Source organism: Octopus sinensis, linkage group LG9, assembly GCF_006345805.1.
Source record: "Octopus sinensis linkage group LG9, ASM634580v1, whole genome shotgun sequence".
NCBI classification, from domain to species: domain Eukaryota; kingdom Metazoa; phylum Mollusca; class Cephalopoda; order Octopoda; family Octopodidae; genus Octopus; species Octopus sinensis.
In genome coordinates this window covers 6,481,260-6,496,807 of record NC_043005.1, presented here as the reverse complement: position 1 = coordinate 6,496,807, position 15,548 = coordinate 6,481,260, and the positions used below count along the sequence as shown (strand labels likewise).

The following is a 15,548-nucleotide window of genomic DNA, read 5'->3' as shown; positions in this document are numbered from 1 at the left end:
GATCAAAGAGGAATGCCGACAGAGATCAAAGAGGAATGCCGACAGAGATCATAGGGGAGTACCGACAGAGATCAAAGGGGAATGCCGACAGAGATCAAAGAAGAGTACCGAGAGAGATCAAATAGAATGCCGACAGAGATCAAATAGGAGTACCGACAGAGATCAAAGAGGAATGCCGACAGATATCAAAGGGGAGTTCCGACAGAGATCAAAGAGGAGTACCAAGAGAGATCAAAGGGGGGTACCGCCAGAGATCAAATAGGAGTACCGACAGAGATCAACGAGGAATGCCGACAGAGATCAAAGGGGAGTACCGACAGAGATCAAAGAGGAATGCCGTCAGAGATGAAAGAGGAATACCGAGAGAGATCAAAGGGGAGTACCGACAGAGATCAAATAGGAGTACCGACAGAGATCAAAGAGGAATGCCGACATAGATCAAAGAGGAGTACCGACAGAGATCTAAGAGGAATGCCGTCAGAGATCAAAGAGGAATGCCGACAGAGATCAAAGAGGAATGCCGACAGAGATCAAAGAGGAGTACCGACAGAGATCAAGGAGGAATGTCGACAGAGATCAAATAGGAGTACCGACAGAGATCAAAGAGGAATGCCGTCAGAGATCAAAGAGGAGACCGACAGAGATCAAAGAGGAATGCAATCAGATATCAAAGAGCAATGCCGTCTATATCAAAGAGAAGTGCCGTCGGAGATCAAAGAGGAATGCTGACAGAGATCAAAGGGGAGTACCGACAGAGATCAAAGAGGAATGTCGACAGAGATCAAAGATGAGTCCTGACAGAGATCAAAGAGGAATGCCGTCAGAGATCAAAGATGAGTACCGACAGAGATCAAAGAGGAATTCCGACACAGTTCCAAGGGGAGTACCGGCAGAGATCAAAGAGGAATGCCCTCAGAGATCAAAGAAGGGTATCGACAGAGATCAAATGGGAGTACCTACAGAGATCAAAGAGGAATGCCGTCAGAGATCAAAGAGGAGTACCGACAGAGATCAAAGAGGAATGCCGACAAAGATCAAAGGGGAGTACCGAGAGAGATCAAAGGGGAGTACCGACAAAGATCAAAGATGTATGCCGACAGAGATCAAAGGGGAGTATCGACAGAGATCAAAGAGGAATGCCGATCGGCATTCCTCTTTGATCTCTGTCGGTACTCCTCTTTGATCTCTGACGGCATTCCTCTTTGATCTATGTCGGTAATTCCCTTTGATCTCTGACGACATTCCTCTTTGATCTCTGCCGGTACTCTTCTTTGATATCTGCCGGCATTCCTCTTTGATATCTGTCGGTACTCCCCTTTGATCTCTGTCGGTACTCTCCTTTGATCTCTGTCGGCATTCGTCTTTGATCTCTGACAGCATTCCTCTTTGATCTCTGTTGGGACTCCCCTTTGATCTCTGCCGGCATTCCTCTTTGATCTCTGTCGGTATTCCTCTTTGATCTCTGTCGGTTAGTTAACAAATATATATTACATTGTTTTTCCATTAATTTTTAATTTAATTGTAATTCGAATTTAGATTATAGCCATGAAACTACCTAATCTTTTTACTTATTATATATTGTTTATTCATTTTTGTACTTTTTGTGATCTAGTTATATGTTTTAAAATATATTAATTTTTTATTTATTATTTGGCTTATGTCTTTCATTGTTTGAATTGCATAATGGTGGTTTTTCTCTAATATAATCTATATATATATATATATTGTGAAATTTCATTTAATACTAAATTGAATTTTTCCCTGTAAGTTTGGAGTTGTACTCCGTATTATTATTATTATTATTATTATTATTATAATTATAATTAGGATTCAGGAAATTCCTTCACCACATACCGAAATTTTACGGAGGTAAAGAGAAAAAATATCGAATCTACCCGACTTTGATTAACCACATACGCGTTTCAGTATTAAAGAGATGCAAAGTTTATATTTACTCACTTATTTCCTTCTTCAGTGTAGTATTTCAATTAAAAATTTGAAACTAATAATAATTAAATACGTATTCGACCAAGCGACACAGAATAACCAATATCCAAAAGCCAGCACTTCGAACAATCCTAATTATAATTATACTTATAATTATAGAATTTTTGTGTATATATATATATATATATATATATATATATATATATATGTGTGTGTGTGTGTGTGTGTGTGTGTGTGTGTGTGTGTGTGTGTGTGTGTGTGTGTGTGCGTGCGTGCGTGTGTGTGTATGTGAGACTACATTAATTTTATGGATGTGGACACTAATCGCCTCAGCAGTTTTATGAACACCTTATTTATATAGCGATATCAAAAGTAACGATAAATCTCTGAACGAGGTATAAACAGTAACTGCACGACAATGTGAGGTATACTTGCCATCTCAATATAGCTAACCACTAATGGTGGGTGTTACTGTAGCTTGTAGCCCCAGGAGAACATCGTCTCCAGCTGGCTTTAGGCACACTTTCTGTGCCCTTATGGTATTCACATACCATACGGGCACAGAAAGTGTGCCATATTGAGATGGCAAGTATACCTCACGATATCAAAAGTATACCTTAGAAATTATAATTCTTCTTTCCTAGACTTGATCTGTTAATCATGCATTCATTCTTGTTCAACTCCCCTAAAGCTTACTTTTAGTGAGGGATAAATGTAGATTAAGTGGAAACAATCCATTTATTACATCTGAATAGATTTACCATGCCTCTAACACAAAGCAACTTATAGAGGGTCGTAATAGAAGTTTGGTATCTCTGACAAACATGAAATGTATCTGATCGGTTTGATCAAGAACTCAGTATAAGACACTTATGACACATTGATATCCATCCTAATTTTCATGTAAGTTTTTCATTTTCTATTTTTAACTCCACAAAGGATTCAGTGAAACTGGATAAGAAGAACCATAAGGAAATGACTCCTTTGCTTGAAACCGTCTCCCAAGGTCACCTCGGAATGATGCACAAATTAATAGACCGAGGTGCAAGCATAAATGTTGTTGATGGTGAAGGTAACACTTGTTTGCACCTTGCTGTTAAAAATGATATGTTTGATTCCGAGGGCATAACGATGGATATTTTAAATGAGGTAAGATTTAAAATTGTTTGTGAATATGTATATATATATATATATATATATATATACTTACTTCTTTATTGCACACAGGGGGCTAAACATAGAGAGGACAAATAAGGACGTACAAAGGGATTAAGTCGATTACATTGACCCCATTATGTAACTGATAATTTTCTAATCGACCCCGAAAGGATGAAAGGCAAAGTCGACATCAGCGGAATTTGAACTCAGAACGTAACGGCAGACGAAATACCTATTTCTATTTCTTTACTACACACAAGGGGCTAAACATAGAGAGGACAAACAAGGACAGACAAACGGGCTAAGTCGATTATATCAACCTCAGTGTGTGACTGGTACTTAATTTATCGACCCCGAAAGGATGAAAGGCAAAGTCTACCTCAGCGGAATTTGAATTCAGAACGTAGCAGCAAACGAAATACCGCTAAGCATTTCGCCTGGCATGCTAATGATTCTGCCAGCTCACCGCCCTAATATGTATATATACTAGCTGAATTACCCAGTACTACCGGGAAAAACAGGGTTTATTTCCAGTTCCCTTTTCCGTTCCCATTTTAGTTCCACTCTCATTCCTGTCTCCAGTCTTATGTCAATATATAAATTTTAGAATCGGTTAGGCATAATTAAGCTATTAAATATTTTGTTAACATTTATTGTAATAGTTTATTGCTAAAAATAGGTATTAGAACCTATTAATGGTATTAGTGGGTGAATAAGTAATGCCCCTATATCATTTTAACAAACGAATGTACATCTGAGTAAAATAAATGAATTGACTGGTAATAGCGGGAAATCGGGAGTTATACCTATTTACCATTACACTGTTCCATGTCCTATCCTTTTTCGCGTTCAGTTTCCGTCTTAAGGCTCAATCCGTTGTTTACGGTAATAATTTATTGCAAAAAGAGATCTTACAAACTATTAATTTGATTAGTGGGTGAATAAGATATGTCTCTGGATTATTTTAACAAGTGAGTAAATATATTAGACAAAAAGGCGTACAATCAAAATATCTTATTCATCCACTAATCAAATTAATAGTTTGTAAGATTTCTTTTTAGCTCTAGATTATTGCCATAAACAATCGATTGGGCCTAAATACGGAAACTGAACGAGAAAAGGGATAGGATATGGAATAGTGTAATAGTACTGTTTACTGGATAAACAATCTATGAGTACTGTTGTGTCTGGGGAGATTTATTCTCTTTTAGTGTCTTATAATTTAACACACTCACCGGTAAAATTTCCACTTACCGCCTTCTTTATTTTCCTAAATTATAAGGCACTAAAAGAGAATGACTCTCCCCAGACAGCAGTATATGCTTCAACACACGAACTCACATAAAGAATCTTGCAAAGCAAATCCAAAAACGAAATCTATGAGCAGATTTATTTGAACTGTTGTGGGGACATCTGTTATGAATATTTGTGTAATACTATTATCATTTTATATCTATTCATTTGTAGTACTGCAATGAGCTGGACCTGAGAAAGGAAGAAAGGCTCTCTGGCATTGTGGTTGCTAGATATCTAGCCGGCCAGGGAGCCGACTTTTACTATAAAAATGACAAGAATAACACACCATTGGACCTCATTAAGAATTCAAATTTGAGAGAAAAATTACAAACATTTTTACCCCCAGTGTAAGTATTTCCTGGCAATGACAAGATAAACCAGTATATTTTCTATTTCCTAAATAATCCTGTTTATATGTTTATTTAGTTTTACTTCTGCCAATATATTATAATGTCACTAGTGTTTTGATCAAAGGCCACACAATAAATGATATTCAGTTGTTAGGTGATCAAAGAAAAAACACGATTTTGATTATATTCACATTGTATCAACAGAAGCGCCTCACTGTCAACCTCTCTTCATTCCCAATTTTAAAGAGTTGTGACTAATAGGAAAATGTAGAACTAAATAATGAAGTGAATGAATACATTTTGAATTTGTTTACTCAGAAATAAGTGGAATTTATCTGTCTATCAGCATATTTTTTTTCAATCTTCTATGTCCCAATCAGTCATTATTCTGAAGGATTTCATAAGGAAATAACCTAGAAACACACACCAACAGTAAATATATAATATATATATATATATATATATATATATATTATATAGAGGGTACTACTATTCATAGATACCGCACGCTAGGAGGGGCCCTTGCGGCCATAACTACTAAAATAAACAAACTGTACCGAATGCAAAACTTCAAAGCAAGTCATTTAAAAAAAGAATTTAGTTACATATCACCTGTGATTTCGCAATTAATGCAGAATATGCATTCTATGCTCATCAGTGCAACAGACTCAAGACATATAAGAAAAAAACATAAAATTACAAACCGTAGAATTCGTCGTAGCATGTACGAATGTTTATCTTTACATATCTATGAAAATGGCGGGCTTATTCGCAATGCACTTCGGTAACAAATTGCTTACTCGGAACAAAAATTCAGTATTGAACTATTCCGGTGAAAAATATAAATTTAAAATTGAGGATAAAATCTTTATAAGAAATTATCAGTAGTGCGGTATCTATGAATAGTAGTACCCTCTATATAATATAAATAAATATTTTCAAAGTGGGAAAATTTACGGATTTTTTCTCTTACGAGGTTTTTCACTCTAACTACTGATAATAAAGATTTTATCCTCAATTTTAAATATATTTAATATTATTCTTTTGCAAAAAACAATGCAATTTTCTCTTTTTCCCCTTTCTAATTTTTAAAAAACTTTTTTAACATAAATATTCTTGACAAGTCATACAATGACGAAAACCGGTTGAATAAATATATATTTATATATTTTATCAATTTCTCATTTTATTAAAATTTTCTTTCATTTGAGCATTGTGCATTTAAAAAAAAAAAAAATTTCCTTGCTTATCATTTCTCCACGTGCGGTCAACACAACCCCACCATTTATTGATCTGTACCCTCTACCACACGTGTGATTCAGAATGCCTCCGAAAAACAAGAGCACTCTTACAGAGACAGTCACCAATAAAACCATTCTAAAAGAACTCAAAGTACTCAATACACATCTACTTACATTCTCCCAAAAAATTGACGAACTTCTCCATCAATCCCGGGACAACTCAGAAAACAACCATCATCAACAACTTTCGGATAAAATTGATGTAAACCTAAACGAAATCAACACTACACTGAAAACTCTACTTTCGGATAAGATTGATGTAAACCTAAATGAAATCAATACTACACTGAAAACTCTACTTACCAATTCAACGCCAAAGAGACCTCAGACACCACTCAACACACAGAAGGAACACACTTCAACCCCAGTACAACGCATTAAAAACCAGATCATCACTACTTGGACTAAGAAACTACACAACAGAAAACTCTCTTCTGGAACATGCTCAAAAACCAAAACAAAGCTGAAATTTACGACAAATGGTTAAACTCCTCCCCTATCATACTACCCCGAAAATTCAAATCAAACACATCCCAGACGAACCTGAAAAACAACGCTCCCTAAGAGAAAAACTAACATTGGAAAAAATGAAAACCGAAGTAGAACTTCTAAAACTCAGAGCACAAAACCACGAACAAAAATACACAAAAATAGACGATAAGATACTTCTAGAACTAACCTCACACACCAACGAACAGCCCCTCGAACTTGTTATTAACTATGGAAAGATGAATGTGAAAAGGAGAACGAACCTCCCTCAAACGCTGGGAAAACAACAAAGATTTCTTCCTCAACTATGAAACACAATTCATATTAAACCATAAATCCCAAAACCCATTCATAAAAGTACCCACAACACAGACTTCCACTGTACCCCATAAACACCATTCCAAACCGCACCTCAAATACACATACTCTCCAAACCCCCTCCTAACAGGACACAACCTCCCCCAACCATATAAAAAACCTTTTCCCCCCCGAAACATCTCAAAAAAGACCCACCACAAAACCTGGTTTTCCAGTCACTCTAACACCCCTCCCCCACCGACAAGAACCTTCAAGAACCTCCCATACATTAGGAATTATCCCCCCTCAATGCTCCCCTCCCTCACACTAATAACAAACAAGGTATCCTACCCACACCGATACATATAATACCCACCCAACGAACCCCCTATAGTCCACCCATCCAACAACCACATTCCTACCACATTTCCTACAGATCTCCAAACCCTCACATCCCACACGAACCCAATCACCACAACTACATACCCCCTACATCCCCCCATACAATCTACCAGACACACACCCACAAACCCATCGCATTTCTCACAAAACCTTACACCATCGCATCCCATACCAACATAAATACCACAACTACCTACCCCCCTCCAACCTCCCCACCCAAAAACACTCCTACACATACAACCAGAACTTTAACAAAGAATACACCCCTTACCTCAACAACCATTTTTTAGACAGAGGGGAAAATACAAACACCACCGCTAACACAGACCCAAAATAAGAAAACAAAAATTATAAACCTCTCCAGCAAAACACTGACACCAACCCAAATCAACATCCTAGCAAGAGGTTTGAAATTCACACCCACCCCAAGAACACCCAAGGTCAAGGATGATGTTTCTGAATTCTGCAGAAAACTTCGCCTAACAGAAGCTTTGACAGATATCAACAATGGGGACGATTCATTGATCAGAAATAAAAGCAACTTCCTACCATCAAAAGGGAGAAATAAAACACTGGACGATTTCTGCAAACACATCCAGAGTCTCCCCTTTACCCCAAGCAAAACCAAGGTAAAATCCAATTTCAGTAAGGAAGAATGGGAAAACCTACGTGACATACAACTGGATAAAAACCTCACCATCAAAGAAGCGGACAAAGGGAGTGCTGTGGTCCTTATGGACACGGAATTTTATAAACACCTAGTGTTTTCCATGCTTAACAATAACATTTTCTATGAGGTTATTAACAACTACAAACAGCAAAAAAAATCAGAAACCTCACCACACTCATACGCCAACACGGTCAGGGACTCACAGAGAAAGAAAGGGATTATATCACCATTTTCAAATGCAATCCCAGCCTCTTTTATGGCCTTCCTAAAATCCATAAAAACAAATACATCACCGAAGCCTGCAAACTCTCCACTGACATCCACATCAACATCAAAGCACCGGAGGACCTAAAACTAAGGCCCATCGTGGCTGGTACCTCCTGTGAAACACACCGCCTGAGTAACTTCCTAGACATCCTTTTGAAACCTTTCCTTACCCACATCAAAAGTTTCATTAGGGATGATCTGGACATGCTCAAACACCTCCGAAAACAGTTAACGAGGAGGCACTCCTGGTATCCTTTGATGTCATCAACCTCTACACCAACATCCCACATGAGTATGGTATAGAGGCAATTGACTTCTGGCTAGAAAAACACCCAGAGACATTCCCTGACCGCATCAACAAGTCTTTTATTACAGAATCTCTCAAGTTCATTCTGACAAACAATTTTTTTCTCTTCGACGACACACACTACCGTCAAAAATGTGGTATTGCGATGGGTACCAAGGCTGCACCAGTCCTTGCGAACCTCATAATGGGTTACTTCGAACTGTCACTCTATGAAATATCAAGCCAGAAATTTGGACATGTTTTCCACACCTACCTAATGGAAAACTGGGAAAGGTATTTAGATGATTGTTTCATCATATAGAAAGAACCTTATGAAAAACTCCTGGAATTCAAAACCATACTAAACAACATATATCCCAACATCCAGTTCACTATGGAATTAAGCAAACATCATCTCCCATTCCTTGATCTCCTAATTATAAAAACACCTAAGAACCAAATCATAACAGACATCTATCACAAACCTACAGACTCGCAACAATACCTCCTCTTTAGTTCATTCCACCCAAAACACACCAAGACAAATATCCCTTTCAATTTAGCTAAAAGGGTATGCACCATTGTCTCGGATCCAAAAACACGAGAAATACGCCTTCAAGACCTCAAAAAAACACTATTACAACGTCAATATCCCTCCACCCTTATAGAGTATGGAAAAAACGCGCCAAAGAACTAGATAACACTACACTGAAAACCACCCAACCTAACACCACACACAACCTCAAAATACTTCCATACATTTCCACCCACAACCCCAAAAATATCGAAGCATACACCACAATCATACAAAACCTCAGTCTACTGTCAACAGACCCCAAAATGAAAAACATTATAAATACACACAAAATCCTCAAATGCAAAAGGCAACACAAATCTTAAAAAAAAACTCTTGACAAATGCCAAACTTCACACACCACATCCACCCCCAACAGTAAAAAAATGTGCACGCTCAAACTGTGGTACCTGCCCCTTTCTACTGAAGGCTCTGAATTTACCTTCAAACAAGGTACGAAGTTTAAAATCAAGACTAACTTCTCCTGTTCCTCCGAGAAACTTATCTACGTTCTCACATGCGCTGGTTGCCAACATAATTATGTTGGACAAACGAGTCTCCCGTTACGTAAACGAGTAACGGTGCATAAAGAACAATAAATCTCCCGGAATACCGACAAATTGCAATGAGTGACCACTAGACTCATGTGCTAAAGACTTAAACACCAAAATTCTATATATTCCCTTCTACCAATGTAAAGACGGGATCACCACACAGGAGAGAATTAACAAGGAGAATCTCTTTATTGAAAAATTCCAAACACAACTTAATATGCAAACTCCTCGTTGATCAAACTTCCTTTTCTACCTCACTCTTCATGGATGGACTAACACAAATATATAAAGATACCATGCATTCATCACTTCAAGCTAAAACTTATATTCTTTAAATATCATTTTACTATTGTTGTTATTACTATCATTTTTATTATAAATGAATGACAATCTGAAATGCAATTATCTATGCAGATTTATATAATTAGAAAATAATATAAATATAAAGTGTTAAAATCTGAAAGTTAAGTTAACAAACAATTATATAAAAAAGATAACGCAAATGAAGCTAAAATGATAATTTTATAATTTGGGTTTACCAACAGCCTTTATTGAGAGCTCAAAAGAGTTGTCTCCCTTACTCACAACACAGGAACTGAAGAAGCCACAATTACTACTACTTCCTGTTTGCCAACATCCTGAATTAAAACCAAACAACACATGCTCTTAATCCCATTGGATCCTAATACCTCAAGGTAATTTTTTCGTGAACAATCATTAAACTCAAGATACACAACGAACTCACAATGTATCGGAGAGTACGTATATTTTAATTTTTGTACATTCTTATTATTATTTTGCAAAAAACAATGCAATTTTCCTTTTTCCCCTTTCTAATTTTTAAAAAACTTTTTAACATAAATATTCTGACAAGTCATACAATGACGAAAACGGTTGAATAAATATATATTTATATATTTTATCAATTTCTCATTTTATTAAAATTTTCTTTCATTTGAGCATCTGCATTTAAAAAAAAAATTTTCCCGCTATGTATATATATATAATTATATATATATATATATATATAATATATATATATATATATATATATATATAAATATGTATATATATATACCTACAACATATATATATATATATATATATATATATATATATATATGTATATATATATATATATAATATAATGTTGTATTTCGGAATGGTCATATGCCCAGTTTAGCCAATAAAAAACACACGCACTATATATTGGTGTGTTACTTTGCTTCAGTGTTATTTATTTTTTACATTAATCTTAAATTTATTCGGCCAGAGTTCTTTTGTCACGCTCCTGTGACCGCATCAGTGTCCTTTGTTTACTTCTTACTTATTTGTGTCTCTCCTTACTAACCGTCAGCATTTTGTATTTCTATTGTATGTCTCATTTGCGCATGGCTTATATCTCTATGTGCGTATGGTTATTTAGTGTATGTGGGGGATGCATGAATATTTGTATCTTCTGTTTATATATTTCATGTAATTGCAAAACAAATATTTAAACGTACTATATATATAATATAAATTAGAGATAAAACCACTATTATGCAACTCAAACAGTGATAGACATGTACCAAAACATAAATAACAAATATATTTTATAAAACATATAACTAGATCTCAAACAATATAAAAGTGAATGATCAATATATAATAAGTAAATCTCTAATTTATATTTTATATATTTATATCGTGAAATTTGATTTAATACTAAATTTTCCCTTGTAAGTTTGGAGTTATACTCCTTAATATTATATATATATATAATATATATATATATATATATATATATATATATATACATACATACATTATACATACTTACATATATACATACATACATACATACATACATATATATTTCTACAAACACTGAGGAACATTGCCACATATCTTCACAGAAAAAAAAACTGCAGGAAAGAAATAATTCAAATAACACATATACCATTACTAGGTGTTTTAGTCGCCTTAGACCCTTAGACTCCCGTATTTTGTTAGATTTAGCAATTTCATTGCCATACATCTTTTTCCGTATTTGCTACTAATGAAGCGGACACATTTCCCCTTAGAGAATATACTTAGCTTTCTTTGTCTGTTGAAATTCAGTTATTTTTTATAGATATTGATTTTGGTCTGTATAAATATTGTTTTGTTTTATTCAATTGACAAGCATCAGCGGATTTTCTGAAATTTCCTTTTGTAACGGCCAGACTTTTTTCAATAGCGATGGCACAGTAAAGTCACATGCGTCAGACACTGAATGATCCAATTTGGGAGTTGGACCATTTCCCACATCCTTCAATCATAGAACCATTATGTAACTTTTATTGGTCTGGGATCATCAGGAGGTTAGTAAGGCAGTAATGGCAGATGCAAACATGGCATTTACTATATTCAACACATTAACATTGAAAGAGTTTTCGGCTTTAGCACACTCACACACACACACACTCACACACACACACACCACACACACACACACACACACACACACACACATACATTGTATGCAGTTCTCAGGGCATTGTTCTATGTTAGAATAGTGACTTGTGTTGCTACCATACATGATGTTCTCCCGTACATGATGCCATGGTGATTGTGTTCTGTCGTCCATCCATACAATTCATAACCGAATGTCTAAGCATAGAATACTTGTTAACCAGATTAAATGCAATTACGTGTTTTGTATTGTATATATATATATATATAATATGTGACAATTAGATGGTTGTCGTAATAAAACTCAGAGTTTTGGATACCGGAGCAGACTTCTATTTATAGATAATTTTTTCTATTTTACATAATATCAAGGTCTCATTCAATCATAGGCGTAGGAGTGGCTGTGTGGTAAGCAGCTTGCTTATGAACCACGTGGTTCCGGGTTCAGTCCCACTGCGTGACACCTTGAGCAAGTGTCTTCTACTATAAACTCGGGCTGACCAAAGCCTCGTGAGTGGATTTGGTAGACTGAAACTGAAAGAAGCTGGTCGTATATATGTATATATATATATATATATGTGTGTGTGTGTGTGCGTGTGTGTGTGTGTATGTTTGTGTGTCTGTGGTTGTCCCCACCACATCGCTTGACAACCGATGCTGGTGTGTTTACGTCCCTGTAACTTAGCAGTTTGGCAAAAGAGACCGATAGAATAAGTACTAGGCTTACAAAGAATAAGTCCTGGGGTCGATTTGCTCAACTAAAGTCGGTGCTCCAGCATGGCCACAGTCAAATGACTGAAACGAGTGAAAGAGTAAAAGAGATTATATTATTATTATTATTATTATTATTATTATTATTATTATTATTATTATTATTACTATTATTACTATTATTATTATCATTAATATTATTATTATTATTATTATTATTATTATTATTATTATTATCATTATTATAATCATTATCATTATTATTATTGTTGTTGTTATTATTATTATTATTATTATTATTATTATTATTATTATTATTATTATTATTATTATATATACATAATAAAGTATGTGAATATAAAGAAAGCTGTGTAGATATATTTCTTCAGAAGAAATGAGTTCGATGTTAGAAATATATTTCTGGAATACATGTAGTGAATGTGTACCAGACATTTCTTATGATGTGTCAGAGTCAAGACAAGTATTCATCAATTTGTGTGTTTGCATGTGTGTGTGTGTGTTTGTGCCATATAGCTACGCACAAAGCTGCCTCTGTGTAACTGTATAAATAATTTTTGGTGTCCTCTTACTTGTCATTGTATTTTGTCCTAATTATCTCTTCTGTAAACATGCACACAATATAATATTTGTTATAAATGAATATTTTGGCCTGATATGTTTGTACTTTGTTGCACAGATGTTTGCGGTGCAGAAATAGAATAGCAACCATAAAATACCATCCATGCGAACATCTTTTGATATGTAAGCAATGTTCAATCGTTCCACTTCAACGATGTCTGAAGTGTCGGAAACCTGTAACAAGCAAAAGTGAAGTTGGTAAGAATACCTTTTGATGATCTGTCTGTTTGTCCTGCTTGTCTCATTGACTTTATTGTGTAGAATAATGTACTTCATGTTGTTGCTTTGACTCAGGTCAGTATAATCTGGCAGATTTATCTCAAAAGGTGTTCCTAGTGTCTCTTCTCAGTGATATCCACTAAACATTGTCTTTATCCAAGTAAGAAACTTGTTACACTTCAACGGGGTTGTAGTCTGCAACAAAACTAATGGAGCATAAATTGTGTACTTACAAGGAGATCGTTGTCATCTTTGGTAGAGTATTAAATTCAGCAGAAGATTTTAAGGGAGTAAAACTGTGTTCCCCATGTGAAAGACTTTAACACACAACTCCTTGTTGGAATGTTGGTTTTTGGATGATATTAAAGCCAATTGAAGCACAGTTTTGTTTGTCTCTCAACTCTTGGTTTTGGTTCTCACTTGATTATTATGTTCACATCAGATCACGAAACCTTCAAGTATGTCCTGGATAATATGACATTCTGGTAGAGTGGGCAGTTAGAATTAAAGATTATCAGGAGCAACTTTTAACAGAGAGATCAGGTCTATGTTTATCTTTCTGAAAGTGGTGTCACATGTGCTTATGTCTAGATCTTTGATGAATTACTTGGTTGACATTGGAATTAAGCAGATTGTTAGCAAAGACTGGGGCTTTGAGAACGATGCCATGTAAAAGATTTGGCACAGTTATAAGAAAAGAAACAGTACAACTAACATTCAATCTGATGTTGAGTGATAATTAAATGTGATAATTGCTACATCGTTAGACTATGTAGGATGTCGTGATAGAGAGTGGATGTTTAGGGAGGTCAGTCATAAATACTGGCCGATTACATGGAATATTGACCAAAACCATAGTGATCACTGGTTGACCATTGATGTTACAATTGACTCAGAATGATAAAATATAGATTATTAACAGATATAAAAAAATTGTTGCTATAAAGTATAAAACTTGGAAACACATATTTCAGAGACTGCAAAGGTTGAAACGAAGGAAGTGCGGACTGTGACAAAGACAGTTGGTGAGTATGAAATAGCAACTCTTAATTGATTTCTATACATTTTACATTCACCTGAGCTGTTTTGTTTATTAGAATGGTGGAGAACAGATCCCATTTCTAATTTCCATTTGAAAGGTTAGATGTAAAGTAACTGTATTAAAAATATTACTGAAAGTTTATAAAATCAAGGTTAACATGGTTGGTAAAATGGATAAATTAGATTCAATATTGTCTTTTGGAAGAGGGAACTAAAATCTATTTTTGTTGAGGTGTAAACGTGTGAGTTAATAAGAAAGTTCTTTGTTTTTCTATAAAGATCTTTGTAAGTTTCTGATAAGTTTTTGTGTTGTGTTGCTGTTATGTAGCCAGATGTATGTCGTAATATGTTGCTCAATCTTGGAAATGGAGGTAAAGAAAAAGATTGCCGCCAAATTGAGAATTGTGGGGTCCAACAGGAATGAAAACAAAATTATAAAAATTATAAACAAAATTCAAAATTTGTACACTTTTAAACATAATAAACATAAATAAAGGAGAGTTTTAAAAATGTGTCTGATTTCAGTCAATTCACAATTAATTCAGTATTTACTCGTCCAACTAAACGGGGGTGGGGGGACACAAGGTGGATTAATTGTAGGTGACAAGCGTAGCTTCCGGAAATGGTCAGGCAGTCAAACTCGAATGACTGTAAGTCACAACAGTTTATTTTCTCGTATGAACATTTTGCATTGTATAGTTCAGATATGGATGACATAGAAAGCAGACATGCTATTGGGCCATGCTGCACTGCATGGGATTGGAAACGTGAAACATCAAGAAGGCACTTCTGGGGTTTGTTGTGCCTTTACCGAACCATGCACACACAAGTACACACACATACTCATACGTGCATTTACCTGGCCGCTCAGACACACATGTACATGACCCGGTGGTGCGGGGATAACAAGC

At 35.4% G+C, this 15,548-nt stretch overlaps 1 protein-coding gene across 1 annotated transcript; it reads left to right on the top strand.

Annotated features, from left to right (window-relative positions):
- Window positions 1–2,853: 2,853 nt before the first annotated feature.
- LOC115215370 (E3 ubiquitin-protein ligase MIB2-like) lies at window positions 2,854–14,872 on the top strand. Its single transcript, XM_029784519.2, has 4 exons — window positions 2,854–3,096; window positions 4,573–4,748; window positions 13,436–13,575; window positions 14,571–14,872. The coding sequence occupies exons 1-4, from the start codon at window positions 2,923–2,925 to the stop codon at window positions 14,648–14,650; spliced, it is 570 nt and encodes a 189-aa protein (XP_029640379.2). The 5' UTR covers window positions 2,854–2,922; the 3' UTR covers window positions 14,651–14,872.
- The last annotated feature ends 676 nt before the right edge of the window (window positions 14,873–15,548 follow it).

Coding starts and splice junctions, on each gene's coding strand:
- LOC115215370 (XM_029784519.2), top strand. CDS start 2,923: ATGACTCCTTTGCTTGAAACCGTCTCCCAAGGTCACCTCGGAATGATG. Junction 3,097..4,572: donor CGATGGATATTTTAAATGAG/GTAAGATTTAAA, acceptor ATTCATTTGTAG/TACTGCAATGAGCTGGACCT. Junction 13,576..14,570: donor AACAAGCAAAAGTGAAGTTG/GTAAGAATACCT, acceptor CACATATTTCAG/AGACTGCAAAGGTTGAAACG.